Genomic DNA, 27590 nt, shown 5'->3' on the forward strand with positions numbered 1-27590 from the left:
ATTACAATCCACTCAATCACGGCACTCAATACAGCAAGGGCGACAAGGTCAGTTAATTCAAAGAGCATGCTCTGGATTCCCAGGCAAAGACGGGATACTTCTTTTTTGTCCCAACTCATCCATTGGGGCTGGAGTCTCTGGCTCCAGGGCCAAAGGAGACAGTGGTCTCTTTTGAGCCATTGTGATTGAGCACCTTGGGTCACTCAACCATGCTTTCCCTGTGCAAGTCTCAAATCCGCGCTGCAATGCGTCTTGGTCCGTCCAACCGTGAATGAAGTCTCCGTGCAGACCATAACCGGTTCGGTCACCCATCGCATACACCCAGTTCTCGTAGTCGGGAAACGGCTCTGTGTTGAAGAGGAATTCCATGAAGACTGAAAAGATGGCCACAGGATGTGAATCGGGGCATACACCTTTGTTATAGTCTCCAAATTCGGGATATGCCATCTAAAATAGCGTTAGCTACACGTTAGGGTGGTCTGGAGAGACCTACGTGGCTCTTATGATCCCAGCTGTCCAGATTCTTCCCATCCCAGCATGAGGGGAAAAAGACCTGTGACCTCAGCTTCTCGCACGGCTGTCGCGGGAGATGTTTTGTCTCTTCCGAAGCGCCATTCTGTTTCAGGCACATGTGCGAGATGGCACGTTGAGCGAAGTCAGAGTTATTATACGTCCTATACATCTGTCAGTTCGATCAAACACACTCGCCAGGAGGTATTTATACTGAAGCATCGGATTCCCAGCAATAACACGCAATCCAGCCGGCGGCGCCAATGGATATGACCCTTTCCGACACCCCGACGCGCTGGCGGTATGATTGCACGCACGGTTGAGATAGTATATCGCCTTCATAGTCAGCCACCATACTTCCAGCCAACATATAGAGACATACACTCGACTCGTATTCCACCATCTCAAATGACCTAACTCCACTCGCGCTCCCATTCCCTGTCTGATGATAAAGCGCCGGGATCCAGTAATTACTCCTATCAATGGCAACCTCGCACGTTGTTCCTTTCGCCTTCCGGGCCGTCTGACCCCCCATCGTCCTCTGGAATGCGGTGCCCCCAGTGATTACGTGCGTGTGCGCTGATTGTTGACCCGGGGTTACAATAGGATCAGAGAGTTGGATCGTGAGCGGAAGGCAGCTAAAGCTAAATTCGTCCGTTATCGTGGACACTGGGTTTGTTTGATTGCTCGGTACTGGGATCGGGGGCTGTGGTCTTGCGCCGCTGACATGAGAGGGATTGAGGAGCAGACCCAAGGCCGTGGCTACGAGGAAGCCATTGGTAACGGAATGGGTTAACATCGTCCTGTGCGATATGCAAAGGACAAGAGGACAAAGAGCGTGGACACACACTTGAGGATATATAAGTTTATTGATTGATCTGCTTGTGTTGTGGAATCTGCACATCGATTTACATAGCTAGCTACATACCAGACCATCCCTGCCGTGCGAGTTTCAGCACCGAAGAAAGAATCCCAGTTACTCTACTTGGTCAGTTACTTAGAATTTGTGTTTAATCCCTCGAATGAATACGTCTCAAAATACCTCCAACGCCGTGAAAAGGACGTTCTACTCCTTGCTGTCTCCAGTGCCCCCCCTATCCCCAGTGTGTCCAGTCCCTCTTTTATCATCGTCGGACTTGCTAGGGGGAGACCAGTTCGGCGCAGGATAGCTAAGAAGTTTGCAGACGTCCTGAAATCGCCAGTTAGCAAGTAGTCTTTTGGCTAGTTTTTGGGGGAGTAACTTGCCCTCCGTTTGATACGGAAATCATCATATAGCTTCATCCATACGTCTCGGTCGCGGCACCCACTCTCATGCAGAGTACCTGGGTTATTTCTGCACTTTGGCAGGATATCTGCAAGCATCTGGTGTGGCCACATAACCCAGGGCTTCGGCAGCGGCCAGTCCGAAAAATGTACAAATTTAGCCTCCGCCATTACTCTGTCCGGATCCCACACTTCATCGGCATTTCCAAAGAACGCGGTATGGTTTTGTGTGCGGAATTCGCCGGAGATCAAACCATATTGCCTGTGTGGTAGAACCATGGCCGAATTGCCGTAAAACTCGTTCAGCAATTCCATGTCATATTTGTTTCGCGGACTTTCTGTATTGTTTCCATCGGCCTCTTTGCCAAGTGCCGCGTCGAGGAGGGCTCTGTACCGCCGATATGCAGGCTCGATCACGATGAGGAGGGAGGAGAGGGCTTGTTGCTCGGGAAGGAGCCAGTATGCGCGCGGCATTGCGACAGGGGTGTGAGGGAGGAAGAATAGTTCGTCCATATTCTGAAGGACGAGGATGTCCGAGTCGAGGTGGATGATCCGATCGTATTCGATTTCGGCGAAAGCAAGCAATTTCGAGATGCTCTTGTCCCAGGACTCGCCGGGCCCTATGGTCGGGATAGCACAGATCAGCATCGTGTCCTCACGGAGAGGCACAGAGATTATGGATGACGTACCTGCGTCTGGCTTTATCATTTCCAGCTCTATTGGCACCAATTGCGCCTGGTATTTGTCCCTTGCGATCCGAAGCAATTGGCTATCACGATCATGGTCGCTATCAACAACCACGTCCCAATGTTTCGGATAGTATAGCACTCGCCGAGCTCGGCTTCCAAGCCTTTCAAGGGCATCGAAAACCAAGACCGCGTTGCATAGGTACGGGCTGGAAGTCGCATATTGGCTGTATGCGAATTTGGACCAATCGACCAGGTCGTAATTGATGTGAGGTAGAGCAGGAGGCGGCGGTCGTTCTCGTCGAAGGAAGAGAATAAATACAATGAAAACGAAGATAAAACCCCAGGTTCGAATACGTCTGAGTTGCCGTTTAAACATCGCGAAGATCGGTTCGTCAGGGATGTCGAAGAAGTCAGCCTCGGAGGCTGCAGAGCTCTTTCGGCGATGGAGAGACATTATCTGTATTAGGACTCAGTCGAAAATTGGTCAGATCGGTGGGCAGCAGTTCCATTTTGGAACCGAGGAGTATTAAGTCTGTCAGTCAATGATCAATGATTCGGCGAGTGTTATGTTAGTTAGTACTTGGTCCTCTGGAGCCTGGCCCTGAGCTCTGAAAATATTCGCACGTGATAGGTAGGTAGGTAAGGTATCGATAAGCCACTGCTGTCAACCCAAAAGTAGCAAAACATATCTTGTACTTAGATGGAATGTTTTTTTATACAGAACTAGCCTATGTTATACAAATGGTTCTGCCATTGACGGGCCTGCTGCAATTGACTACTGAGCGCTATCAAATCGAGCCCGAATAGTCTTCTCATCGAAAGGCCCATTTTCTCCAACATAGTTGCGAAGCGCTTCCAAGGTCATCAAGCGGCGTGGCGCTTTTCGTCCTGTCAGAATCTCGAACTGTGCAATTGCCTGCTCGGCGACATTATCAAGCCCGTCTACCAGAACCCACTGCCGTCCAGTATCACTACGAAATCGACGCATCTGGCGAAGCAACGGCGTGTCTAGTGGTTTGTATGCGAACTGCCACGCGTTAGCCAGAGCCCCAAAACTAGTTTAGATAAACAGCATACCTCCAAGATCACTCCCCCAGTTGGGCTTCCCAACCACTGTGTTGGCATCTCGAAATTGGCAGGAGGCTCATCTGTGTCGGGGTCCGCAGGGACACAGGAGGCTACCAAGCACGGAGGACTAGCATCCGGCGGCCACTCATCTTGCAATGATTGAAGGACATAAACCACTTCTGTCAGCCCTACTTGAGAAGCTGCCCATGAATTGAAGTGGTGGGCAACACTTTCCGCGCGAGATGTAGTACGGTTATATATGAAAATCTTTCGGCAACCAAGCCGAAGCATCGCATATACAGCAGCACGTGCCATTCCACCCGCCCCGATCACCAACCCAGTCGTTTTTAACGGGCTAATAGCATTACGAGGGGAGAGGTTGCGGTTGATGCAAGTCATAATCCCAACCCAGTCAGTATTTTCGCCATACCATCCCAACACCGGACCAGCCTGGTGGCGACGGCTAGCTTGTTCCTGTAGAGGAAAGACTGTGCCATTGGAGTGACCCCGGAGCGGCATAATCGTATTGATTGCCCCGATGGCTTCTGCATGACGGCTCTTCGCCGCAAGCTGCTGAAAGACCTGCACCCTCCAAGGTTGAACAACACTAGCGCCTCCAAAATGCTCATCCCGACCCAGCCGGTCTAAGGCAGCTAGCGTCGGCTTCTTAGGGATACTGTATGTATGATTCAGACCGCAATGGCGGAAGGCGGCATTGTACATTGCGGGTGACAAGCTGTATGCTACGCTGCCACCAAGGATATAGAATTGGAGAGGATCTAGGACGTAGCTCTGAAAAAGAGCTTGGACAGCGTGGCGAGCTGTGATCAGGGGGTCTCTTTCATTCTGGCAATGGCGTTTAATGGCGGAATGCGAAACGGAAGTGAGGGTTGAGTTGAATATCTGAGACGTACGCCCGAGACTACCAATATTGAAGGCTATGGCGGGTGGATGATCACCAGGTAAAGATTTGACCTTGTTTGTGAACCTGGATATTTCTGCATTGTCTTCGCGCGAGGTCGCCACACGAAGAACACGCACGAGTTGGCATCCTAGCCCGGTAGCATCGAGATAAGCTGATAAACACTCTTCATCGTCCCATGTCACACCAGAAGACGGCTCAAAAATGCGCTGGCAGATGATCTTCGTCATTCCCCTATTGCGAATGACCTCAGTTATTAGAGCGTGATCTTGATTCAAATCGATTACCAGGTACTCAACAGCAAGCCGTAGAGCATGCTCCATAATCTGGTAGTACATATCCTGACGCTGAGTAGGATGTAGGACGTCACCATTAATTCCTAATAAGCGTGTGTCGACCGAGAGGATTATAGGCGTGTGAGTGTTCCTACGGAGAACACACACCTGCTTGCTTAGAATCATCGCCATTTCCGGGTTCCAGCGGTCAACACAAAGCTCAATGGCATCTCCGCCCGATTCGAGCTCCGATAGCCGAACTCCATTCTCTATCAGATCGGAAGACCGGATAAATATAGCATATGTATATGATCGTAACTCCGGTGGAGTTTCCAACAGCACAAAAGGTGAGTCGTAACTGGCATGACCAACAGTTGTCCCCGTAACAAAGCGGACAAACCGTGTGAAGTCTTCCTTTGCTTCCTTGAGCTTAAAAGCGTAGCCGACTGAGCGCCTGTCTTGCAAGCTTTCATCGTGCTGGGTAGACAAACTCGAGCGATCCTCGACATTGAAATACTCGAAGTTTGAGCAGGTCCGGTGAAGAGGGTCTCCTTCACCAAGCAGTTTCGCTGCTTGATCATCAAGGCCAAGCAATCTCTGAATGCGATCCATATCTCGTGCTATGTAGACGACCGGATTCGTGGCACAATATCGTCGGAGATGTTCTTGAATAGGTCGAGTAAGGCTCCCGAGGCCGCACTCAATGACACAGCGCGAACGATGGTTGTCCAGCATCATCTTCAACACTTCGATATCACGATGCTGGAATTCTTGACTTCCATACTGTTTCAGATATTCCTGTCGCGAAAGCCCTGTGACCTCCTTGAAGTAGTGATCCTCAGTAATGAAGCGGCGCTTGAGTGCGGTTGCAGCGACGAACCCCAAGGACCGTTTCCCACACCCACGAATCCCAATCAGAACTAAAGAAGCCTCCGGGTCGACCTTTCGGTACACACCCACGCCGAAACTCTGAGGCATCTTGATGGTATGGGCAGAAGATCGACAAAGTATCTTTCTCGGGGAACAGGTCGAAAAAGGACGTGGTCAGCCAGGCTGGCGAAATATTTGCTCGAGATAGACGCGTCTATAGGATACCTTTGATATTATGCGCCAAGTTTTATTCCCAATACGTCCATGTCTCCAAAAGGACTGGCCGAGAGGTAACGAAACGTAGGGAGGATTAAGGGGAACACAGTCGGATGACGGCAGCAATCATGCTGCAAATGGATTGCTGAGAAGCTGGGAGGGGCTGATATGGACGATCGAGATTGAGGCAGCATGCCAATCAGCGAAATGGCATGGCTGGTTGTTCGGTAAGGGCGTACTCCGTATAACCCCAGAAAGGGCTGAGCCTGATGGTGAGCTCCCCAGAGAGCGGGGCCAAGCCAAGCTCCAGTGTTCCAGCTCCATGTACTGCCAGTGGACGCCGGCCCCTGGTCCGGCAAAGACCTTTCCCGCCATAGAGCCTGTCTTCCACGTCTGTTCAATTTTGCTTCAAGCATTCTCAGACTACCGACTCGGGATGCCGGCTGTGCCTCGGAAACGACTTTGTTTGTCGACTTTGTCCTGTGGCTTGTGGCAAAGGCTTGTGTCCTAAATTCGGACGTGATACATCCCGGGTGCACCCAGTGCATTCTATATCCCGACAAACCAAACCTATCAGCAGATTCCCATGTCTGTTGAACGTGATTGAAATCCGCCAGTATGCAAGTCTGCTGCCGTCATAGTGGAAGTGTGGGGGATATCGTTCTGCTCTGCTCCAGACCGTGATGATTTGGTCTCGGAGCATCTCACTCCGACCACAAGTACCGATAATCGGCGGTTAGGTACCGAGAACAAGGTGACTTAATTTGAGTTTGAATCAGGCTGCAAACGATTCGCCGGTGCTGAAGGTCGAGTCAATAGAGGAATTAATTTCTATCGGAACATTTCCAGGAGTCCTGCCTGCATTCCCGGCGTCTTTCCGACGAGCATCTGGCCGGGGAGAACATCCAGCTCTGTCAAAGAGTCAGCTTCGTCAAGTGAAAGTCGAACTCAGTTAGAGACTATCTGCAGTTGCTGCACATCCTTCCGCTTGAAAAAGTTCTAGTGATAAGAGCTATAGCGTAACAAAACTCGAGCTCACATTTGCATCTTCCTGCGTACTCCGTACTCTGCATACGGAGTACTCCGCGAGAATTTGTGGAGAGACAAGAGTACTAGTAGTCATGTGGGGTTACAGCTGGAGCCGACGGAATTATTCCCTCTGCCATCTTCCATCACTCATCATTCATCCATCCACTTCCCGAACTTCGCCCCGAACGCCCGTCAAGAACCCGTCCCTGGCTTCCACCTGGCTGTCTCTGCAGCTCATCTCCTCTTTTTCTGGCTCGGGATGGGTCTGGCCATTCTTCTCCAGGGTTTGAGCGGGCCAAGAATGCTGTCAATCGGTTGTTCCGATGCCCTCGCTCGCATATCCTAACTTCACGCCTTTGGCTCAGTACTTTTCCCACTTCTGCAGTCTCTCGGTTCTGCTCACCTTGAAATCCTGATATGTACTGTCGCTGTCGCCTCTCCATCCGCTTGAATTAAATTTAAGTCATCTTGATCTCGTCCCTGGTCCGTGATCGGATTCACCCGTCAGTCCAGGCTGTATGGAGCCTCAGTGTTATAACAAGTGATTCCTCATGGATGAGGTTTCCGATCCCAGAGTCCCTCGGCGCAAGAGGGTCTCGAGGGCCTGCGATAGGTGTCGAAGCAAGAAGGTCAGTAGATTCCGCCCAGTGGCTTGTCTCCCAACAACTAGTTCTGACCCCATAATCTTCTAAAGGACAAATGCGATGGTCTTCGTCCTTCCTGCTCCGCCTGTATTGCGTCTGGCCAAGCTTGCTCCTATGACCCTCATGCAAAAAAACGTGGGCTACCAGAGGGATACGTTCGTGGCCTAGAGAAGCTCTGGGCCCTTGCCATTTGCAACATTGATGGTTTTGAGGAAACCATGCTTTCCTTGCTTGGCACAACAGCAGACACTGTCGACCGGAGGACTAGGTTGATATCTCTATGGACCGATGATAGCGCCTCAGAAACGCTACATGAATCCTGGAAAACATGTCGTCTCTATAACTCACTCGAGAAGATGCTATCGTCCCACTCCGACTCCTCGAGTCCTTACAGTGGAAAACGCCCCCGCGATGATTCTGACGGGCCTCTTTGGAACCATGCAGGAGGCGACTGGGGGTTCCGGATAGACCGCAGTTCTACACCTATATCTCAGGATGCCCCGCGTGTTATTGATCCCTCGACATCTTCCCACACCAAACGAGCTAGATTGTCTATATCGGTGGATAGTCAGCCAACTCACACAACCTGCAGCCCTATGCGATCTTTGCAATTGCCGCCTAACACATCTCAATTACTGGACATGTACTTTGCCGCCACACATTCCTGGTTTCCAATTGTTGCTAAACACAACATCCTGCGAGCTTCTTACATCTACGCCAATGCGTCTTCTATATCCATCGCGAGGCTTTCACCTGGATCGGGCGATCATGCTGCTTTGTGGGCTCTCCTCAGTTACACGATATCCATCTCCCAGACAACCTTAGGGGATGGAACCTCAGGGGTTCTATCAAAGACAAAAGAGTACTATGCAGTGGCTCGGAGTTTGATTCCTGCAGAGACTGACCACTATGAACTCGGTCATGTACAGGCGCTCTTGCTTCTGAGCTTGGTTAACGTCGGTCTCGAGGACTGGACTGCAGCTTGGATGCTCAGTGGTCAGGCGGTACGCATGATCATATCTATGGATGTCAGTGCTACCACAAACGCTCGTAAAACTGAAGACCTGAGGCAAGCGAAAGCCGTTTTCTTGGGCTGTTTTGTGGTCGACTCCCTTCTCTCGTTCCGACTATCCCGCAGACCCAGCATGCATTCACGAGACTTGATTATCATTGGTCTGTTAGAAGAGGATGGCCTAGAAGAATGGAACTCGTGGGCTGACGTCTTGCCTCCAACTGGCGCTTTCCAAGGAAAACATCCACCTCGCCGAGGCCCTCTACACGCCTTAAGTTGCTTTAACCGCCTGGTAGAATTATCCAGTGTCCTGAATAAAGTCGCACGGGATTCGATAGCCGGGCCCAATGCTCATATCTTTGCGCAGCAATTAGTCTCGGAGCTCAAACAGTGGGACGATCGTCTGCCGCTTGGGTGTCGGTTAATAGGCCCTGAAAGCATCTACCCTGAACGGCACTCTGCGTTATTACCACATCAAACCTATCTTGGTCTAACATACGTTGCCACCCTTCTATGGCTCTACCTTCGCATTGCTCCTCAGGAGCTAGGTATGCACCGATCTCAGCGACCAGCTACGGAAGGCGCAAAGAAGCTCCTCTATCGTGCTCTGCCCATGATCTCCCAGCATCTGGAGAATTTCGCGGTATGCAGTTTGCCGCCGATCTTCGAATTGTCGCTCCGTACTATTGCCGAACAAGCATTTACCCTGCGCAATAAGATCGAAAGCGACTTGTTTCCTTTCGGTCGGTGGGCGGAAGTCCTCGTTCAAAGGACATCCGAAATTAGTGCAACCTGGCCGGTTTATCGTACACTGACAACAAATATCGAGCAATGGTACCGTTCCAGGACTGTCTCGCAGTCCTCATCTCAATCATACTCTCAAGCCTCGGAGCCGACACCAGCAAGAGGTATAAACAAACCTCTAAACTACAGCCCTTCCCAGGACAACGTCTTTCCCACGACGACGACGCAGCATTGTGATCTCAAGGGCGAGACCACAGTCCACATACATTCCAAAAAGAATACCGCTGAAATGACGGATTCAGATTGTACCTCCTCAATTCTCGGCATCACCATTCCGGTCGACGGGCAATACCTCACTCCGAAAGACACGACAATAGATAATCACGATTCAGCATTCCATGCTCAGTCACGTCCTTCCTCTGACAGAGCATCGTCGACCCTATTTCATAACACAGACCCAGCAAATGACTTAGACGCAATGCTTCCCCCATCTTCCCATCCGCAACCCCCAACGCCAGACTCCTCCATATCAAACTCCATGAATCCAGGAAATTCCGCCGCCGCCGCAACTGACCACTCCATGAAAGCCACTGATTCTAACCTCGAATTCTCCTCTTCAGACAATCTACAAAGCAATGCCGCACTGGACGCAATTTTCAAAGATCTCGCATACCTCGATACCACGGAGTGGGCTACGAGCCGCGAAGCAGGGTTGAAGGATTTCGGATTTATGGATGATTCGACGTTTCAAGCATTCTGCCACGACCCAGACCGTCTGGCTGGCTCCCAGCCATTGGTGCATCCACCCTCAATAGCAGATATATGGCCACCCCCGGGGTTCTTTCCTGAGACGTTCCAGGATTCGACGGATGAGGCCATGGAGACTTGATCCTTACTGAATCGATGGCCTCTAGATGCCGTCATCGAGTAATCAATTGTACCTTGGCTGGACAGGCGTGTATACTTTCTATATGTTCTTTCTGGTAATTGTCGTCTTTATGATACCCATTTGTGAGAGTTGGATTGACGTTGCTGTGGACCAGATGTGTTCGTGACAGTGAGTCTCTCGCTCAGCAAAAATCAAGCATATACTATTTGTTCAGTATAAGACTTCCTCGTCACTCAATTAAAAGAGTTTCAACTACAAAGCTTTCAAGACATTGCTTCATGATGCCCAGGTCTCTATTTATTATACAATCACTGCTAGAGCCACAACTGCGAATGGCTCCTTTAAGTAAGTCTCCCTTTTAATCTACAGCGCATGTACCCCCAGAGAGAATACCTCAATGTCTCCCACCCTATGATGTAACATAGCGTACCTTGGGGCATCTTCCTGCGTTTTCCAGGAGTGCCTTGACTCGCATTTCCATCCAACCTGATTGTATCCCAGGTCGAGGGACGCCACCAATGACGTTTTTAGAAACCAAGCAGCCTTTCTCGGACACCGAAAATTGAAGACATTCTGTGGTAAGGGAGCATATCTGTGCACAGCTCTTGAGTGTCATGGACAGGTTGGTATTCTTGCCGTCGGGCTCTTCATCAGAGGACAGATTATCCCATTCGTCCCTCGGAGAACTGGTCAACTCGTATACATGCCACTTAAAGATATCTTTGTGTAATAGGACAGAATCTTTCTTCTGTGGTGCGTAATATGATCAGTGGATCTGAAAGGACAAGGTGACAATTCCGCGCGAACTCACATATCTGAACCACTGCTGCTCAAACCGCCACAGATCTTGAATATCGTGTGGCGACATGTGATGATACGAAACGGCGGGAAAGCACCATGGCCTTCGCCCGTACAGTTCAATGAAGTGCTCAAATTCCCATACGCTCGTTGCAGACAGCATCGGCCATGCCCAAACAAGCGATATTCCTATATCATCGAGGATTTTACCTAGAACATGATCGCCTGCCCAATCATCCGCAGTCATATGCTCAACAGCCGCGAAGTTTGCGGAACGGTACTGGGAAATCAGCCGCATGGCAGCGCCGGAGAGGACGATTCCTGCACCTCCGTATGCGAAAACCTCATTGTTCATCTGCATTGGGACACCTAGGTAATAAGGCCTGTTCCAGTCGAGTCTTGAAAGCCACTGGGCCATGTTTCGCCATATCACATACGTATCTGCTTCGATGAAAACGTACCAGTGAGCTTCCGGTTTGATGAGGAGTGCTTCATCAATCATTGGCACAAACTTCCACTTATCGAGCTTCCACCCTGGATTCCCAAGTTTACCATAGGGCCCATTCTCAACATCATTCCAGTCATCATCAATGAGACCATCCCTGCCGGACGTGTGTAATCTATTGTAGATTTCAAAGTCCGGGTTTGTTTGGGTCGTTTGTTCACTAATGCTGCGTAGAATATCCCGTGTCCGTACGCCAGAGATCTCTTCTTCGTAATCTGAAAAGATAGCATAGTGCTTCACGCATCGGAATGTCGTCTCAAAGTGCACGGGAACTTTGCTGAGGGCTTCGGTGGCACCTGTTTTTAGAATGACAAATGTGTCCTCCAGTCCTTGAGGAAACCCACAACTTGTGGTTCTATCATTGTCAGAAGTAGTTTGGATGTGGCCCGGGGGCCAGTCCGCAAGGTTGAATCTCTGTCGATGGGCCCAATGCATCCGAATAAGAAAGTAGACCACAAAGACTCCTGTGGCTGTAAGAACTGCCGAGGTGCATTGCCGTAGACAGCGACGTGAGAATTGTGGAAAAGACATCAAGACCGGGTCCTCTCCGCTGGCTCATCTTTGACAGCGAAGCTATGGAGAAATAGTACTAGGCCAACGATAAAGAAGCGAGCTAGTACCTGCGCAAAGTCTGTTTTCGAAACAATGGGCGCGGTCAAGTCTTTAAACCAAGCACCGAGGCAGGCGCAACCAAGTGATGGCTACTACCTAGTACGCATGATGTATGCGGCTCAGGCGCGTTGGGGCAGAAGATTGGAAGTAACTTAGCACCCAGGCACGGGATATCTTCCCGTGAAAGGTGGAATGAGAGTGACGGAAAAGGAATCAAGTGCAGTATAGGTGCCTAGGTAGTTTCTCGTGCAGCCAGGGTCACATTTCTAATCGAGATTAAGTCACAATGATCAGTCATTTGAGCCGCGTATAATAGTTTCCCAAGCTACCATTATTCTGGAGAGAATAAATTGATTATATAGGAAGTGGAATCAGACCTCACGAGCCTCACAAGAACCACAAGGGCGTTGTACCAAGATATGATGCAACCAAGTCTCTCGCACGAGCTCCATGACTGATCATCTTTTTAAAGAAGGATTTCGCCACCCATCCACAACGCATTAGTGTATATATCCCAAAACGCCTGCAATGCAAAGTGAGTATTAACTCCCAGTGTTGGGAAGACAGTTCGTAGCCATAACGCCATTATCAAGTCAGGAATGTTCTTCGGTCATCCTCGCCAGCCAACATTCCAGATTACATGTGCAATGTCTCTTGCGGTATTCACAGTGTCCATCATTTTGTCAAACAGAACATCTGCATTGGAGGACCCCTCGTTATCCTGAGAAGAAAACCCCAGAGAAGCAAGATAAAAGTTCTGGGCAGCTTCATCATCCTCTGGCGAATCCACAAACCAGGAACGATCCGACTCATCCGCATTGGGGGCTGAATCCCAGGCATGACCTCCAAGGGCAGACGGATACAGTCTGTGCCCCGGCAAATACTTAGCCCATGACCAGCGGCTAGCAGTCTTAGAAGGTTGAGGCTCGGGGGTATCGCCGCGGTATTTAAGCGTAGTGGATGGAAGCGGGGCGATTGTTTTGTTCTCGTTGTTAGTGCACCCTCGTGGTGTGTTTCTCCCACTGGGGGTGACTGGTTTCACGATGAAAGAGTCGTCCCATGAAGCATCCCCACCAAATTCTAGCCATTCCTCTTCTTCCTCTTTGGCTTCCACAGCAATGCATTGAAGTACTTCTTTATTAAAATGTATATGGCGCTTTTCGCTCGGCGAGCCAGCGCCTGGTGATGATAAATTAGTTGCAAATCGAGCGCGAGGAGTTTCGAGGCCCCGATCATATGAGTCATCGCCCAATTTCTCAAACCCCTGTAAGTGAACACCGAGTCCTGGGCGACTGCGGGAATGCTCAGCCTCTTGTGCTTTCAAAATGGCCCCAGCATGCTGCAGCAGTTTATTTTGAGATAACGAGCGCTGCAAAATTGTCTCCGAAGCGGTTCTCTTTTTCAAGATAGATTTCCGGTCAGGGCAGAGGCTAGGCGAATCGGTACAACTGGGTGGCGGTGAAACGTTCAGGCGTTTTTCCCTTGCATGGGGAGTTTTGAGCGGACCGTACAACCAGGTCACGTCACAATCTTTTAACCTAGTTTTAATATGTTAGTCTATCCTCCAGATGCGCTGGGCGGAGGATGAGTCGAGACTTTACCAGTTCAGAGTCTCCGGAGAGATGGTACCCAAATTGTGCTTTAGCTTTGCCCATGTTCGCCAAGAGGCATTCTCCAGCCGCATGCTATTCTCATAGAAGCCTCTACGGGCAACAACATACCGCCAGGATGTCCATACATCCTGCTCTTTCCACTCATGAGAAAGATAGTCGACATGTCTTGACGGCTCCTCCTCCACCGCGTGATCGTCGGCAGCCGGGGTTTGTGGGGGCGTAGGATGCAGGCTCGCCAGCGAATCAACAGAAGGATTTGTAGGGATATTTTCCGGCTCTGGGAAGTATGCACTGTCATACAACGGTAGCTCTAATTCGTCGTCTTGATCTAGAGGCTCGGCGGATGAAATTGATCCCGTAGGCGTAGGAGGGTAGTTCCGAGAGGCGATCGGAGCGAGGTTCGGGGAGGTAGGGATCGAGGAGGCCGCAGAGGATGTTATTGGGCTGGGGTAGTCGGACTGGTAGACAGAAGGGAGAGATTTGGTCAAAGCATCATCTGAATGCTCCAAAAAATATCTCTGGGAGATAGGGCGCCGAGTCGAATCTGGGGAGAAGGATGAATGGCTGTCCGCCGAAGACGCTAGCACGGCGGTCATGTTGGTAGCAGAGTTGAATTCATCTAGACGTAATCAGGATGTTCGGGTGGTAAGGTAATCTCAGCAGTAGTGGATCGTGGAGAATAAGGCGCAAGGTGTAGGTATGTAATCGGAGGTAAGGGAAAGAAGCTGCGGAAGGCAAAGCGCAGGCCAAAAATGGCAAAATAGACAAACTGCCCAAGATCGCACAAGTACAAAGGTGTAAACACTCGACGGAGCTTTGGTGACAAATGCAGAAAGCGTCAAATGGTGGAGAATAGGAATAGCTATAATGTGGACGTGCACCGATGATTTTATAAACAGGATTATCGCCCTTTGCTTCGGATGGCGATGTTCTAGACGAAATCTGCGACGGAGAACAGGGGTGAACTCGCGCTAGAAGAAGAGGGGGATAACAGGTGGGGATTGGCCACGGATAGGCTTTTTCTCAGTCGAGCCGCACAGACACTTGATAGAACAACTGAACAAGGGACTACTCGGGAGGGGACGAGGTGATCGCGACGAGAATGGAGCGAGGATGATAGCCTGATCCTGGCAAAACTCCCCGCTACCGGGGTTCGAAAGCAGCGCATACACGAAACACTAGTGATCGACCTGATATGGTTGTCCACTGCCCCAGGTTATGATGTGGTGGTCAAAATGTGGAATGTTTTTTCCTACTAGTGAAGTGGATAAGAACGTTCGACCTGCGTTGCCACTAAGCTGGGACTAAAACGTATTGATGATGTTGAAGCGAGATAGCGGCGGGTCGGTCGCGGGGGATTCTAATTGGCGCCGGAACCAGTTGCGCTCAACAAAGCTGCTGCAGCAATGGTGGTGGTGAGCTGTCCACCATCCGCTGTCCAGACCTCCGGATGCATTCCAGACTCCTGCCATCCGTTGATCAAGAGCTCTGTGCTCTCGTCTAAACCAGAAACGGTGTCCCGGATAGAGGACGACGACGCTATGGGGTGATTGACGTGAAGCTGTTGACGGCTGGAGATCCCCGCCTCTGGTTGCTTCCCGTTACGATCGTCCAGCTTCCACCTCGATCCTTTGTCACTGCAAACCTTCCCTCCCCCCTCTTCAACTCCCTTCTCTCCTCTCAATTCTGTCAGTTCCGGGTCCCACAGTATGAAGCCCTGGAGTATGCGGTGGTCACTACCGGTCAGCGCTTGCGGTCCAGATCTCGGCCTGGAATGAACCAATTACAGCCAGCATAGCATAACCTCCGCTTGTGAGATACATGTCCATGAATTGAGTTGCCATTGAATATGGCCTAAAGTCGTCTTTATCAGAGCAGACAACCCGAACATCGACTCATCACCTCACTTTCAAAAGTCTCTAGGAGTCCACACGATCCGATCTAGGCCTTCGGGGGAATCCGGGGCTCTATAGGAAGGGTGGCGAAACGCTCGACAATGCAGTAGTGGGTGTCGAATGTTGAACTGTTTTTATCTTGTCCCTTGCACTCCCATGCACGGACGTTGTGTTTCCACATCATCATGGACATGCAGGGCTTAGCGCTGGCTCTTATCCCCGACAGCATGCAACTTAAGAACGGGTATTCCGACTTTACATCGTGCTCCTCACAGCCTCTGACGCGATATGATCTCTTATCGTTGTTTCACATCCTTGAGGCCTGGCTCCATCGAGCGGCATCGGAATATTCGAGGCTGTGTCTGGGTGTCAGACAAAAATGCATACACTCCGTTGGGTGACTCGTCTCTAAGATCCAGAATCGATATGACCCTAGTAGTGTCTGAAGCTCCTCGATGACTGTCATTCTCAGCTTTTCCCGACGCCTATTTATCTAGCTATGCACGACCTTAGTTTGTCATAGTCAGTGTAGATACCAGTGGCTCGGACCAGTAAATGAACCAACTCTTCGATCAACATGCCCGGCTCAGCAGCACTTCCAAGGTTTCGAGCCCTTTCGAGCGTTGATTGACTGTTCCAGTAAGTTAGCCACCTCCGGGTGGCTAACTATCCCGCACTGATTATGCATGTCAACAAGCCGATGTGCTTATGCGAAAATTGGCGACAGGACGACATGCAGTTTCGATGGCCACTGCGTGCTCCGCCTACCCATTGCGCGTCAAGGCACATGAAAAGATATGCCTTCAATGGTAGTCAATAGCCGCATAGTGTCTTTTGCTCAATGTCAATGCTTCTAATAACGCATGGAAGGCGCGGATCTCACGAAATACTTTGCAACATGGTTCGAGCTCTGAGCACCTTTCTGCTCAATCTTTCTTCTATTCTAAGTCCAGGGCTGTCCTCCAAACACCACTGAATGGGAAACGTGGGCCAGCGCGAGAGACTCAGCAAGGATTCAACGAGGCGCCGTTAGCTCTTCCGCGTATGCGAAGCCACAAAAAGCATCGATCGACCCCTCGCTTCTAGGCAAGTCTCAGAGCCTTGGGCGCTCCTATCATGTTTCACGCATATGGCACAATCCGATGTGAGCGGGCGCCAAACCAGGGTTTGTCTGCGCAATCATGATAGAGGGGGCGCTGGGCTCAATTGCGATCTATAGCTTGTCGGATATCAGTACGTAATAAGCAATACTGACTTAGCCTTACATGAGATTGGTCGAGAACAATCGTTGACAACTTCCTCGGCGAGTCAACCCGTCATGATTGTCACTTATGATGGGTACCCTGTTCGATCTGACTCGCGGCCCAGAGGAGCGTCGAGAAAAATCTCCGATGCGCCGACCCCACCAGTGGCTGATCTAACGGGTGTCTGTGCTCTTGCCTGCATCTGTATTTTCTACAACCCGGACAGTGACGAAGTACGTCGTCTTATTGGATGCAAATTCGGTGATTCGAAGTAGTTCCGAGTCTTGGGAGCAACCTTGGAAAAATCGGTTAGTTTTGCTAGGTGCTTGGAAGGAGTAGCCCTACACGGTAGTTTACTACGCATCAAGCCCGCATCCGGTCCAGAGACTAATGTGCATGGATGAAAGATGTAGGAGGACTATAAGTACGTACTATCCACCTGTAAGCCAGCTGCTCCATAGATACGTAGGTACCGGTAGTCAGCGCGTGAAGTGGATCTCCTACATAGATTATTGGCAGCATTTCCTTGCTGGCAATTATTGCGCAGCATCCGGGCCCCTCAGGCACTACCCGGCCGATTTATATATTCAAAACACACTCTGATAACGTCGCTTTGTCAATGTCTCCGAGGGACACCGTGAGACAGTTCTAGACCATCGTAGTGGCATATACTGTAGCCCAAGATACGGATACGAAATTTTTGAGCTTGTCGACATCGCCCAGGTGTATAAACGAGCAACTATTGCTTCCTTGACACCTAGCATCCCGAAAGGTCCCGTCCACAACATGGAACCTGAATCCGGCGCTGGCTGTGAGATAGTGTTTATCATCATGCATGCCGATATTTAATGATAGCCGCCGTGCTGGAAAAACAAAAGTACGGACCAAGGTGTTAATCAGGCTAACAAAATCGGCTCCATGCGCTAAATGATCTTATTTCCTATCATCATGATGGCTAGAAAGACTACCAAATATCTAGTTTATATATGCAAGCGGCATGGTATCACAGGTAGCAGCACAACGTCGGGTTGAGGTTATATCTACTTGGTAGGTAGTTATAACGGTCAGGGTGGTCTCGATGTTTGATGTTTATGAGCACCATAAGATAGGCACTTACTAATTATGAAGCCTTCATTAAACCAGTCCAAGATTAGCCCCTCAAACACCCAGCTCCCACCCCGCGCATCAGAACTAAGAAGTTGTCTCCGATCAATAATTTCAGGAAACTTCATCGAAATAGGTGCATCTACTGTCCAGCTTTACTTGGATCTAGCTAGGCAAGAACAGGAAAGGAACGGAAAAAACGGAACACTATTTGACAAATTCCCTAACATGGCCGAAGTCGCGCAGCCTCCATCAGATATTCAAGCTCGGTCGATCACATATTGCGGAGGTAAGTCAAATACTCTCCCATTCTTTTGAACTTGCAACCCATAATATGCAAGGAGCTAATGGTGTATCGAGTTGAACAGTTTGCACATTACCCCCCGAGGTATGGACGACCTTCCCTTTTTAACTTCTCATTTTCCTCCGGGGTACCCAGGCTTATCATGATCACGATTGGCGCTGCTTGTGGGAATGGGTTTCTGGGCCTACATGATCACTAACATGGATGCAGTACTGCGAGTTTGGCGGAACAGCAAAGAAATGTCAGGACTGGTTGAAGGATAACGAGCCGGAGCTATACCAACGGCTATATTCCGATGGTAACTTTCACCTGGTCCTCACAAAAAAATACCTTTGCAGATGAGCCTAACCAGTTGTGTGCTACAGAATCCCTAAGCGCAAACCTCTCCACCCTCTCCGTATCCGTCCAAGAACGCATGGCGAAGGATGCGGCAAAGAAAGAAGCTAAAGCTGCTGCCACGGAAGCGCGAGACGCAGAGCGACGAGCGACATCAAAGGTTCAGATTAAGCGCGTTGAGCGGAACAAGCGCAAGCATGTCAGCGTGATCACGGGACTTGAGGTCTATGGGTTAGAGAATAAAAAGGTGGCCAAGGACTTGGGGAAGAAATTTGCCACGGGATCTTCGGTTACAAAGTCTGCTGCTGGAATTGAAGAAATCACGGTGCAAGGCGATGTGTGTGAGGATATCAAGGAGTGGCTGTTGGAGCACTATGGTAAAGGAATCTCGGAGTCGAATATCGACATTGTCGAGGACAAAAAGAAGAAGAAGGGAGCCGCGGCCGAGGTGTAATCTCGCTTTCTGGTGCAAATGCAATGAAGATTGGCCTTTAAGTTTGAAGAAACTACTCTATGAAAATGTAATAGTCAAGCTAATAGAATATGCAAAAGAAGCCACGAAAGGCTTCCACCTGGGGTATCTTATTTGTTTCGCGTCAAGAGCACGGGTATGCACAGGCTCTCATAGTTCATCAAACATACGTAAGGGGTCATAATCCACTGGTCTCGTAGTTTCAACACTCTCAGTATCCGTAGTCATACTGGGAGTGCTATAATAGGCGAGTGCAGTGGGCGCTGCGGACCAAGCATTGTCGTCGTTCAGATCGGCAGAAAGAGAACCGGGTTTCTTGGATAGCGGTATGCGCGAGGGGATATTGGAAAGCTTTAACGCTTTTGGTATTGTCCTGAAGCCTGGTGGTGCTTCTTCGCTCGGCCAGTGCTGAAGGACTATAGCTATCAGAACTGCTAGAATAGCGGTGATGACAACACCCCAGAAGATGCGCAGACGTTGGTTTGTCCGCATCTGCCATTCCACCTCTCTCTTGTCCCATCTTTCAATCTCGTTTCGCATCGCCTCCAGCCTATTCCCGAGTGCTTTCGCTCTAGTTCTGCTGGCTCGCATCCGCTCGTCCAGAGCCTCAATTCTTTCCATTTGTGGCTGGAATTCGTGCAGATCGCCGATCTGCTTCCGTATGTCCTGTTCCAAGCCTGTAGTTTCTCGCTGAAAATCATCGGACAGTTTGGACGTCGAGTCTGATAAGTCTTGAAAAGAGGCGATAGTTACGTTGAGTGCCGCAACTTTTTCCAGAAGTCCGTAGTATGTGTAGTCCAATCTGCGTGTAATATCTGTCGCAAGTGTCCCAATCATCCCCAATGCAGAACGCAGATATCTAAGGTCGAGCGTGATCAGTTCAGGTCTTGAAAGACTTATCGAGTGACGTACTCTTCTCCTTTATTGCGCTGATCCCTCACCCTTTGTAAATCATCCATTGACCGTATTTCCTTTGGGCGTTTGATTGATTCGAGGCGTATATCCTTATCGATGCCATCGAAGACGCTGCCTTTCCGACTTCCAGAGCCCAGCCCAGTAGACTCGGAACCCCAACGCGACCGAGTGGTTTCTCGAGTGATAGGCCGAAGCAGTCCATCATCTTCACTGTCCTGTTCTCGGTACGTCGATAGCGAACCTGTGCCACCTGCCCTTGGGGAAATGTGATGCATTCTATGCCGGAAGATGCCGTCGCGAGACCTGCCTTTGCCGTCCCTATGGCGCCGCCTGGCTTTCTTGCCTGTTGGGACGAATACGTTAACACTAGCATATATTTGCCAGCCAGATATTCGGTGCACTCACCGCCTACATCCAGCTGTTCTGGGCCGTCAGGGTGCGGAGCTGTCTCCCTTGCGACGGGCGACCCATGGTAGGAGGGTACCTTCTCCGATGATGGGGCGATTGAGACTAGTAAACCGGGGCGCATGTCCATGATCCTTGCAGCGCTGAATGTAGCGCTGATTATCTAGAGTTCGATGAGTTGACCAAATTGTTGAATGCATTTATGGATAAGGAGGTCAGGCCTGGCATCCGCCTTCAGAAAGCCCCCGGATCTGCAGTCCATCAGAGAAGCTGCGGCCTAAATAGGACTAGTATGGATGTCCCTGGGTCCGTATATACCCAGAATCCACCCACATGACTCCAACTTGCCTTTCGTTTACCTAGTACGTACCGACTATTTCAATTAGGCTACCTAGATGAGTCTTTAGCTTTTATTTGAGGATACTTCGTACAGCTGTTATTACTTTATTGTTTCCTGATGCTGCACCATCAGAAAGCTAAGAGCTACAGTGCAGACAGCTTCTTCGTGCGTTATTCTGTCTCCCACACCAGCATCGTTGAGTGTTGTTCGAAACCATAGGTAGCCATAGGTACGACAAAAACTAGAGAGGATATATTCCACAGGTGCTCGCATCCACACAGCGCATTTGTGATCTTGATAACGCCTCTGGTGACAACGCCTCCGGTGACTAGCAGTAAAGCCTCTGGTTGATTGCTCAAGTCACCACTCTGGGTTCACCATAGATGGAATGAAAGGGCCTCTCCCGTCGGTCACAAGGATCCAGGGCTTTCGATAGGTCCAAGGGTGATAACTGGCTAGTGTCTGAAGCTTCCCACAGATATGGGATACTTAAGGATAATCAATTCTAATGAGAAAAACGGATGTTAACCTAGCGAAGCCCCAAATCCTAACACCTGAGACGCCGACCCTGTACATAAACCAGACGGCTACCTCCTCAATGAGAATGGCGGCCCTGCGAGAAAGTAACTGCAATCCGACTGCCTGTAATGAACAATCCTCCAATGATAGCCCGTAGATATCAAAGCCTTTTAAGTGGTTCACGAACTGAGCATCTTATTTCGCTTTTCTCTCCTCTTCAGCCGCTCAACGCGCTTGCGATGCATCTTCTCGGCCATCTTCTCGTACCGCTCCTTCTCTTCCTTCGCGGCTCTGCGGTCCTTTATCCTCTGAATATGGGCCTATATACGTTGATTAGCAGCTGGGAGCCAGGAAACAAGCAAAGAACGATGTAATCTTTGCGTTCTTACCTGTCTTTCGGCTTCTTTTTCATCTCTTAATTCCTTCTCGTGCTCTTTGATGGCCTCATGTTGTTTGCGTGCCTCCACTCTTTTTGCGTATGAAGTCAACCCCGAATTTGGACGAAAAGGTTTCTTGTTATTATGCCAATTTTTTCCTGCGGGTCCCGAATGGTAAAGATTAGCCAGGAGGGAAAAGGAAAAGTTGACCGGGAAGAAAAAAGTGGGGGGTGAAAGCCTACCATTTTTCCGTACTGATTTGACGACATTGGTAGATGGTGCTGAGGGCTCGGACGACATAACGGCTTTTGCTCCAACGAGTAATGGGGGGTATCTGAGAAAGAGGCCTGGAAGGATGAGCAAAGGCTCCAAATATGAAGTCGGACTTTCCTCCTTGGCGACTTTCAAATTTTGAGGAAAAAGTTATCTTAGACCGATCAGATAAACGGATCTCGGCTGAAGTGCTAACCCGGTTCCACATCGGCCGAAGCACGACCCGTTAGTCGTTCACATTCGGGAGGATTGTCCTGCGCTGAAAAGAATTGTCGCAACCTGCAACGAACCACCTGCCAACAAAGTCTCCACTGGCCTGAATATCCCGCACTTCAACCCTCTGTCTTGCATCTTGCAAGCGATGCAGCTTGGCCTTTGAACCTTTCCAGGTACCACGCGCGGATTGGGCGTTGCCAAACCCCTCGTCGGTACACCGCCCCTCACCACAAGCTCTCTCTCAATTACCTCTTCTTTCCCCTCCTCCTACGATGCTATCCCAATAATACTAGTACCCTTCCTTCGTTCTCTCATTCATCAGTTCTGATCGTTCGTTTCGAGTCTTGGGGCTCATTATCCTCACATCTATGGCGGCTACTGAAAACGCGTTGACAATTCACAATGAGATCTCCATGGAATTACCTGAACTCCCTCCCAACCAAGGCCTAGAGGCCTTCAAAGACATTGTTTTTGGCTCCGTATGTCACTTTTCCATTCTTCTGCTCCTGTATGCCACCCCAACCCCCGGAATCAAGACTAATACTTCCCAGGTTGCTGGAATGATTGGCAAAATCATAGAATATCCTTTTGACACAGTGAAAGTGCGACTCCAGTCTCAACCTGATCATCTCCCTCTCCGATACAATGGGCCGCTGGATTGCTTCCGCCAATCTTTCCGAGCAGAGGGTCTTCGTGGCCTTTATCGAGGCATCAGCGCCCCGATGATGGGAGCTGCAGTGGAGAACAGCTGCTTGTTTTTTAGCTACCGTGTGGTTCAGGATATACTTCGGGTCACTCATTACTTCCCAGAAGAGCCGCTGCCGTTTGGGGCTTTGTTATTCAGCGGTGCCGCCTCCGGGTCTATAACATCTCTCGCCCTGACTCCTATCGAGCTTATCAAATGCAAGATGCAGGTGCCGTCAGAGACCCCTGGTGCCCGGGCACCAGGGCCTTTGAAGCTTGTCGTGTCGGTCTTCCGTCAGGATGGTATATTGGGCTTTTGGCGGGGCCAAATGGGCACTCTTATCCGCGAAACGGGTGGCGGAGCGGCGTGGTTTGGGAGCTACGAGGGGGTAACTGCGATTTTTCGGTCCTCTCAGCACCCATTTGCCGCGGTAGAGACCTCTGAACTGGAACCAACGCCGCTTCCCCTTTACCAGCAAATGCTTGCCGGGGCCGCCGCCGGAATCAGCTATAATTTTCTGTTCTACCCAGCCGACACAATCAAGTCACGATTGCAGACTGAGGACATTACACGCTCATCATTCTCTGGACGACAGACTTTCTGGAGTGCTGGTAAATCCTTGTGGCAGCAACAAGGGCTCAGAGGCTTGTATCGTGGCTGTGGCATTACCTGTGCACGGTCTGCACCGAGCTCTGCTTTCATTTTTACTATTTTCGAGGGACTACGGAGTCATTTTTGATAGCGTTCTTTTGTGTTTGATCTGCCCTCGATTCCCAATGATTCCTTCTGTTTCTATCTTTCGACGATACTCATGGCCTGTTTAGATCTCGATTTCCTTGTTCATATTTGGCATTTTGAACCAATCTGGCATTGGCGCCACTAACAAAAGCTAAACCTATATACACATAGATCCATGTGATTTGCTTTAGTTGAAACTAGATTCTCTCAACGTCTCTGGGCATCACTAGGGTATCTTGAAAAGGCACCCGGTCTTCCTTGCCCTTCTCCGCATACTCACATTCAACAAGACTCCTAAGACATCTAACACATCTCCAGAGCTTCTGTCTAACTGAGTAATAACATGTTGAGAAGAATTCATTCCAATGTACAATCAAGGCATCTAATAGGTGTTACATACTGATAACCAATCTTGGTGGGGTAGATAAAGAAGCGGCTTTGACTTTACCGCGGGGCATTGTTGCTCCGCATCACCATCATTGATCCATTATCCCGGGTTGCCCTCAAGGTTCCTGACCCCCAAGGTTTCGTTTTCTATTTTGATATAGGTACAACATGGTCTCCTCTCTTTCCACCCAAGAAATAGAAATTCTCTCACAAAAAGCCAATGCTGCCAAAGAGGCAGCCTACTGTAAGCTCTGCGCCTGCGGGGTTACCCCTCCTCCCTTGCCCGTTATCACAGTGACTTCTCGCACCAGAATCTGAAATAAACGCCTCATAATAAGAATGTCACTAAGATAAAACTTTAGGCCCTTACTCAAAATTTCGCGTTGGTGCGGCTCTCCTCACCGAATCCGGGGAGTACTTCACGGGCGCCAATGTCGAAAATGCCTCATACCCAGTCGGCACTTGTGCTGAGAGGGTGGCGTTTGGCACTGCTGTCGTATGTTTCCCTACTTAGCTACGCGCACCATGCCTGGTGTTCATGTCCCAAGTATTCCTCCCGAAAGTTGGGAGTGGAAGCATGAACGCGTCGTTGCCTACTACGGAAAAGCTGCTGTGGTATCTGGAGAATCAATTGACGGAATGTTGCTAATGTTATCTGGTGTGTAGGTAGCTGGACATCGGAAATTCAAGGCGATTGCTGTGGCTACTGATATTACGCCTCCTGCGTCCCCATGCGGAATGTGCAGACAATTGTAAGTATGCTCAATGGAGTCCCTTAAGCCCTCTCTCTTCCTGGGACTGGATGACTGGTAAAAGAGATTTACTGGATTTTCCTTTCTACTAACTACCAAAGCCTTGTGAAATTACCTATAACCTCCTCATACTACTCCCTTACATGTAGTAAATTGTCTACTAACACTTTTAATATCTAGTATGAGCGAATTCACCTCCCGGTCGTTCCCAATCTACATGTACGATAAGGATATGAATTCAACCGTCATCACGATGGGGGAGGTGCGTACCTATTTGAGATGTTCTTCACCTAGTCCCCGCTCCATTTATGCTACATTGCGTCAAATTACATGCGTGTGCTGATTATCAGGTGCAGCTGCTCCCAAACTCCTTTGGACCCGAAGATTTTAACCATTGATATACATGGCCACAGTGGATGATTCACCGTTTTTGTTATGGTCACAACTCACATTGGAGTTAGTGGAATGTTGGACTTAGCTATACACCTTGGCCTTTATTACGTAGAAATTCATTATATAGAGCGTATTCTGATTATAAATTACATGATTGGGTCCTTGAACTATTTTCAGAGAGCCTATTAGCCCTAGAAGTCATGAGCCCCCAAAAATATCGTAGTAGTAGTCGTCAGTGAGTCCCTCCCGAGACGGAACGGCAGGAGCCTCGCCGGCGAAGACTGCGTCATCGAACCGCACATTCAGCAGCCGAATCTTGAGTCCGTAGTTGCTGATCAATTTTACCAGTTTGCTCGTCTCGGCCGTGATGGGCTGTTGATTGAGCAGCATTAACAAGCCATCAAGCCACTCAGATGCGACGCTGGGGGACTCTGGCCGGAGAGTCAACAGAGTAGCTTCTCTTTGAGTGGCTCTACTGGCGGAGCGAGAATGACCATTAATTTTCTGAGCATCGCCCGTTGCCGCTGAGGACGGAATATAACCATGGATAGTAATCTTCGTGGACGAGACACGTTGTTGAGCCATGCTCTTCATTGTTGAAGAAGACGCGTTGTCAGGTGAAGCTGAAACGTTGGAGACAACCGAGGATACTGTGGATAGGTCAACTGTCAGATTATTAGCTTTAATGTTCGGCATTCAGGAGTATATAGTATAAGTTAGCTCACTTTTGCCTGGAAGCATATCAAGCTCTGGGCGCTTTATGTCCATGCTTTCAAAGTCACTGAAATGGAGAAATCTTCGATTGTGCGAGAGCTGAATATATCTCCATTTGGTACTTGCTGTCTTGCCTTCTATCTTCGGGGGCACCTCGTTAGGGAACCAAGCGCCTTGCAATAGACAGCGGATTCTCTGCTCCTTCACAAACTGGAGGGCCTCGTGCTGCAGTTCATCCCGCACCTGTCGTAGATGTTGCCCCCAGACATCCTCATAGGTGAGCTCCAGTAGCTCCATCTGGAGGTTGCGAAGTCGGCCGTATTCAAAGTCGGCCAATTCCTCTTCCACATCTTGCACGTCCTTTGTTCGAGGGGCTCCTCCGACGACAGATTCAACCAGTATCCGGACCAGCTCCACAATCTTGTCGTAGTCATCGACTTCCGCACTTGTCGACTTCCACAGGCGGAAGAATGTATGCAGCCCAGCGACATGTAATCGAGTCCAATGTAATAAAAGGGGTTTGAATAATTTATCTAGGTTAGAACGGGACTCTAATAACAAATAGCTCTTGCTGTCCTCAGTCTCTGGCTTATCGACCTCAAAGTGGTCGTATAAGATTGATGTAATCGAAAGGGAGGCACGGGCAATCGGGCATCGTTGTTGTGCCGGTTTTGTTGACTGCTCCAGAAGAATCTTCTGGAATTCGTCTTGATGGTTTCGAACGAAATCCGCCAGATCCATCATCCCCAAAAACCCCATTTCGTCGAATTGCACCACCGGGCTCTCTGTCTCAAAGCCAAGTCGCCTCCACTTGTCAGGGCTATGCTTTTTCGACCGGCGCACATCGCTGCCGGTTTCAGTCTCTTTATCTTGGGTGCTGGCAAGATGTATGCCCTTGAGCGCTCTTCTATGCTCTGGCTTATCCAAGTTTAACTGTATATCTCGCCATTTGCGTAGGAGGACTTTCGTGAGAGACTGGAACTCAATCAAAGGATGCGCATGATCCTGTAATGCTGTGCCTTGCATCAGGGAATAGACGGCTTTGATGACTCCAAGGTCTTGAAGTTTCTGAATAAACTTCGGCCATTCCAACTCGGAATCATTTGTTATAGAGTCGCGCATCAGCGAATTTATCAGTTGTAAGGCATTGGCGCAGAGGGCATGGTCGGCGGAGGAGAGTCTGCTGACAAGCATCTCTAAGAATTGTGGGTAAATGGCAATCGCAGGCTTCAGGGCACGGAATCCGGACACTCCATTATGTGAAAGAGGACCGGTTGAGGAGGGGTGGGAAACAATGGAGACAAGAATAGACATTGCCCCTCTCAGTATGTTAACCAGGGGATGCGTGACGATGAGCTCAACAACCTAGGCATTCATTATACGTTAATTCAGAGCGTCTTGAAATATCATTGGGAATAATGCATACTCTCTCGACCAATTCTTGATCCACACATTCCCATCCCTTATCAACCTCCAGCAACCTTGCAAAGCTGGTTAGGCTGTATGCCAGAGTATTCCCACTTGCATTGAGAGTGAGATAGCGGAGCCTGATCAGTCCATCCTCTGCAATGAAGACATCGGCGAATGAAGGGTCGCCGATGCTACTTTGAAGTTTGAACACGGCCATTTTGCGCACCGCATCTTCTTCGCTCCCTAGTCTCTCGACTAGCTCGGAAACGTTGTTCTCCATGGCAGGCCAGCGCCGTGGATTATGGGCGCTTGTAGAATTCAAGAAATACCTGTAGGTGGTTGATCATGCAATTTTCGCGACATACCAAGTGGTATGAGATCCAAGAGAGACTCGGAATTCAAGCAGGAGCATGGAGACTCAGAGTCAGAGTCCAAGACTGGGCTCTTGATTA

The 27590-nt window shown here is 49.7% G+C and overlaps 12 protein-coding genes across 12 annotated transcripts; 4 read left to right on the forward strand and 8 right to left on the reverse strand.

The window, feature by feature from the left end:
- Positions 1-57: 57 nt before the first annotated feature.
- BJY04DRAFT_221384 (DUF1996 domain-containing protein) lies at positions 58-1309 on the reverse strand (the record flags this gene model as incomplete). The annotated part of the gene is made up of 4 exons (XM_073717105.1): positions 58-447; positions 494-674; positions 725-846; positions 893-1309. The coding sequence occupies 4 exons, from the start codon at positions 1307-1309 to the stop codon at positions 58-60; spliced, it is 1110 nt and encodes a 369-aa protein (XP_073568049.1).
- Positions 1310-1731: 422 nt separating this feature from the next.
- BJY04DRAFT_209440 (nucleotide-diphospho-sugar transferase) lies at positions 1732-2916 on the reverse strand (the record flags this gene model as incomplete). Its single annotated transcript, XM_073714128.1, has 2 exons — positions 1732-2393; positions 2463-2916. 2 exons carry the CDS (start codon positions 2914-2916, stop codon positions 1732-1734), a joined length of 1116 nt encoding a protein of 371 aa, XP_073568050.1.
- A 207-nt stretch (positions 2917-3123) lies between these two features.
- BJY04DRAFT_229952 (repressor protein) lies at positions 3124-5705 on the reverse strand (the record flags this gene model as incomplete). The annotated part of the gene is made up of 2 exons (XM_073719168.1): positions 3124-3489; positions 3540-5705. 2 exons carry the CDS (start codon positions 5703-5705, stop codon positions 3238-3240), a joined length of 2418 nt encoding a protein of 805 aa, XP_073568051.1. The 3' UTR covers positions 3124-3237.
- Positions 5706-7263: 1558 nt separating this feature from the next.
- On the forward strand, positions 7264-10514 carry BJY04DRAFT_115256 (putative C6 transcription factor). Its single transcript, XM_073708232.1, has 2 exons — positions 7264-7471; positions 7537-10514. Exons 1-2 carry the CDS (start codon positions 7394-7396, stop codon positions 10129-10131), a joined length of 2673 nt encoding a protein of 890 aa, XP_073568052.1. The 5' UTR covers positions 7264-7393; the 3' UTR covers positions 10132-10514.
- A 26-nt stretch (positions 10515-10540) lies between these two features.
- Positions 10541-11869, reverse strand: BJY04DRAFT_209443 (uncharacterized protein; the record flags this gene model as incomplete). The annotated part of the gene is made up of 2 exons (XM_073714129.1): positions 10541-10879; positions 10943-11869. The coding sequence occupies 2 exons, from the start codon at positions 11867-11869 to the stop codon at positions 10541-10543; spliced, it is 1266 nt and encodes a 421-aa protein (XP_073568053.1).
- A 291-nt stretch (positions 11870-12160) lies between these two features.
- On the reverse strand, positions 12161-14612 carry BJY04DRAFT_115383 (protein phosphatase regulator REG1). Its single transcript, XM_073708234.1, has 2 exons — positions 13648-14612; positions 12161-13584 (listed from the first exon to the last, which is right to left on the reverse strand). Exons 1-2 carry the CDS (start codon positions 14253-14255, stop codon positions 12657-12659), a joined length of 1536 nt encoding a protein of 511 aa, XP_073568054.1. The 5' UTR covers positions 14256-14612; the 3' UTR covers positions 12161-12656.
- A 3518-nt stretch (positions 14613-18130) lies between these two features.
- tma22 (putative RNA binding protein Tma22) lies at positions 18131-18996 on the forward strand (the record flags this gene model as incomplete). Its single annotated transcript, XM_073717106.1, has 4 exons — positions 18131-18191; positions 18271-18290; positions 18417-18504; positions 18572-18996. The coding sequence occupies 4 exons, from the start codon at positions 18131-18133 to the stop codon at positions 18994-18996; spliced, it is 594 nt and encodes a 197-aa protein (XP_073568055.1).
- Positions 18997-19080: 84 nt separating this feature from the next.
- BJY04DRAFT_115320 (uncharacterized protein) lies at positions 19081-20370 on the reverse strand. The gene is made up of 2 exons (XM_073708233.1): positions 19927-20370; positions 19081-19873 (listed from the first exon to the last, which is right to left on the reverse strand). Exons 1-2 carry the CDS (start codon positions 20202-20204, stop codon positions 19165-19167), a joined length of 987 nt encoding a protein of 328 aa, XP_073568056.1. The 5' UTR covers positions 20205-20370; the 3' UTR covers positions 19081-19164.
- A 323-nt stretch (positions 20371-20693) lies between these two features.
- Positions 20694-22062, reverse strand: BJY04DRAFT_196585 (CGR1 family protein). The gene is made up of 3 exons (XM_073712361.1): positions 21813-22062; positions 21583-21728; positions 20694-21513 (listed from the first exon to the last, which is right to left on the reverse strand). The coding sequence occupies exons 1-3, from the start codon at positions 21868-21870 to the stop codon at positions 21373-21375; spliced, it is 345 nt and encodes a 114-aa protein (XP_073568057.1). The 5' UTR covers positions 21871-22062; the 3' UTR covers positions 20694-21372.
- A 44-nt stretch (positions 22063-22106) lies between these two features.
- amcA (putative mitochondrial ornithine carrier protein AmcA/Ort1) lies at positions 22107-23624 on the forward strand. Its single transcript, XM_073712362.1, has 2 exons — positions 22107-22538; positions 22611-23624. Exons 1-2 carry the CDS (start codon positions 22428-22430, stop codon positions 23481-23483), a joined length of 984 nt encoding a protein of 327 aa, XP_073568058.1. The 5' UTR covers positions 22107-22427; the 3' UTR covers positions 23484-23624.
- Positions 23625-23896: 272 nt separating this feature from the next.
- On the forward strand, positions 23897-25197 carry BJY04DRAFT_196589 (cytidine deaminase). Its single transcript, XM_073712363.1, has 5 exons — positions 23897-24113; positions 24232-24365; positions 24536-24621; positions 24802-24883; positions 24978-25197. The coding sequence occupies exons 1-5, from the start codon at positions 24038-24040 to the stop codon at positions 25017-25019; spliced, it is 420 nt and encodes a 139-aa protein (XP_073568059.1). The 5' UTR covers positions 23897-24037; the 3' UTR covers positions 25020-25197.
- BJY04DRAFT_196595 (ELMO/CED-12 family protein) lies at positions 25198-27542 on the reverse strand. The gene is made up of 3 exons (XM_073712364.1): positions 27155-27542; positions 25740-27093; positions 25198-25679 (listed from the first exon to the last, which is right to left on the reverse strand). Exons 1-3 carry the CDS (start codon positions 27416-27418, stop codon positions 25213-25215), a joined length of 2085 nt encoding a protein of 694 aa, XP_073568060.1. The 5' UTR covers positions 27419-27542; the 3' UTR covers positions 25198-25212.
- Between the last annotated feature and the right edge of the window lie 48 nt (positions 27543-27590).

Source organism: Aspergillus karnatakaensis, assembly GCF_047715665.1.
Source record: "Aspergillus karnatakaensis strain CBS 102800 unplaced genomic scaffold BJY04scaffold_48, whole genome shotgun sequence".
Taxonomy (NCBI): Eukaryota; Fungi; Ascomycota; class Eurotiomycetes; order Eurotiales; family Aspergillaceae; genus Aspergillus; species Aspergillus karnatakaensis.

Coding starts and splice junctions, on each gene's coding strand:
- BJY04DRAFT_115256 (XM_073708232.1), top strand. CDS start 7,394: ATGGATGAGGTTTCCGATCCCAGAGTCCCTCGGCGCAAGAGGGTCTCG. Junction 7,472..7,536: donor ATAGGTGTCGAAGCAAGAAG/GTCAGTAGATTC, acceptor AATCTTCTAAAG/GACAAATGCGATGGTCTTCG.
- BJY04DRAFT_115383 (XM_073708234.1), bottom strand. CDS start 14,255: ATGACCGCCGTGCTAGCGTCTTCGGCGGACAGCCATTCATCCTTCTCC. Junction 13,585..13,647: donor TCTCCGGAGACTCTGAACTG/GTAAAGTCTCGA, acceptor TATTAAAACTAG/GTTAAAAGATTGTGACGTGA.
- BJY04DRAFT_115320 (XM_073708233.1), bottom strand. CDS start 20,204: ATGCATCACATTTCCCCAAGGGCAGGTGGCACAGGTTCGCTATCGACG. Junction 19,874..19,926: donor CAGCGCAATAAAGGAGAAGA/GTACGTCACTCG, acceptor GCTCGACCTTAG/ATATCTGCGTTCTGCATTGG.
- BJY04DRAFT_196585 (XM_073712361.1), bottom strand. CDS start 21,870: ATGTCGTCCGAGCCCTCAGCACCATCTACCAATGTCGTCAAATCAGTA. Junction 21,729..21,812: donor CAAATCAGTACGGAAAAATG/GTAGGCTTTCAC, acceptor CGGGACCCGCAG/GAAAAAATTGGCATAATAAC. Junction 21,514..21,582: donor AAAAAGAAGCCGAAAGACAG/GTAAGAACGCAA, acceptor CAACGTATATAG/GCCCATATTCAGAGGATAAA.
- amcA (XM_073712362.1), top strand. CDS start 22,428: ATGGCGGCTACTGAAAACGCGTTGACAATTCACAATGAGATCTCCATG. Junction 22,539..22,610: donor AAGACATTGTTTTTGGCTCC/GTATGTCACTTT, acceptor AATACTTCCCAG/GTTGCTGGAATGATTGGCAA.
- BJY04DRAFT_196589 (XM_073712363.1), top strand. CDS start 24,038: ATGGTCTCCTCTCTTTCCACCCAAGAAATAGAAATTCTCTCACAAAAA. Junction 24,366..24,535: donor TGGCGTTTGGCACTGCTGTC/GTATGTTTCCCT, acceptor TCTGGTGTGTAG/GTAGCTGGACATCGGAAATT. Junction 24,884..24,977: donor CCGTCATCACGATGGGGGAG/GTGCGTACCTAT, acceptor TATCAGGTGCAG/CTGCTCCCAAACTCCTTTGG.
- BJY04DRAFT_196595 (XM_073712364.1), bottom strand. CDS start 27,418: ATGGAGAACAACGTTTCCGAGCTAGTCGAGAGACTAGGGAGCGAAGAA. Junction 27,094..27,154: donor ATCAAGAATTGGTCGAGAGA/GTATGCATTATT, acceptor ATGAATGCCTAG/GTTGTTGAGCTCATCGTCAC. Junction 25,680..25,739: donor TGATATGCTTCCAGGCAAAA/GTGAGCTAACTT, acceptor ATAATCTGACAG/TTGACCTATCCACAGTATCC.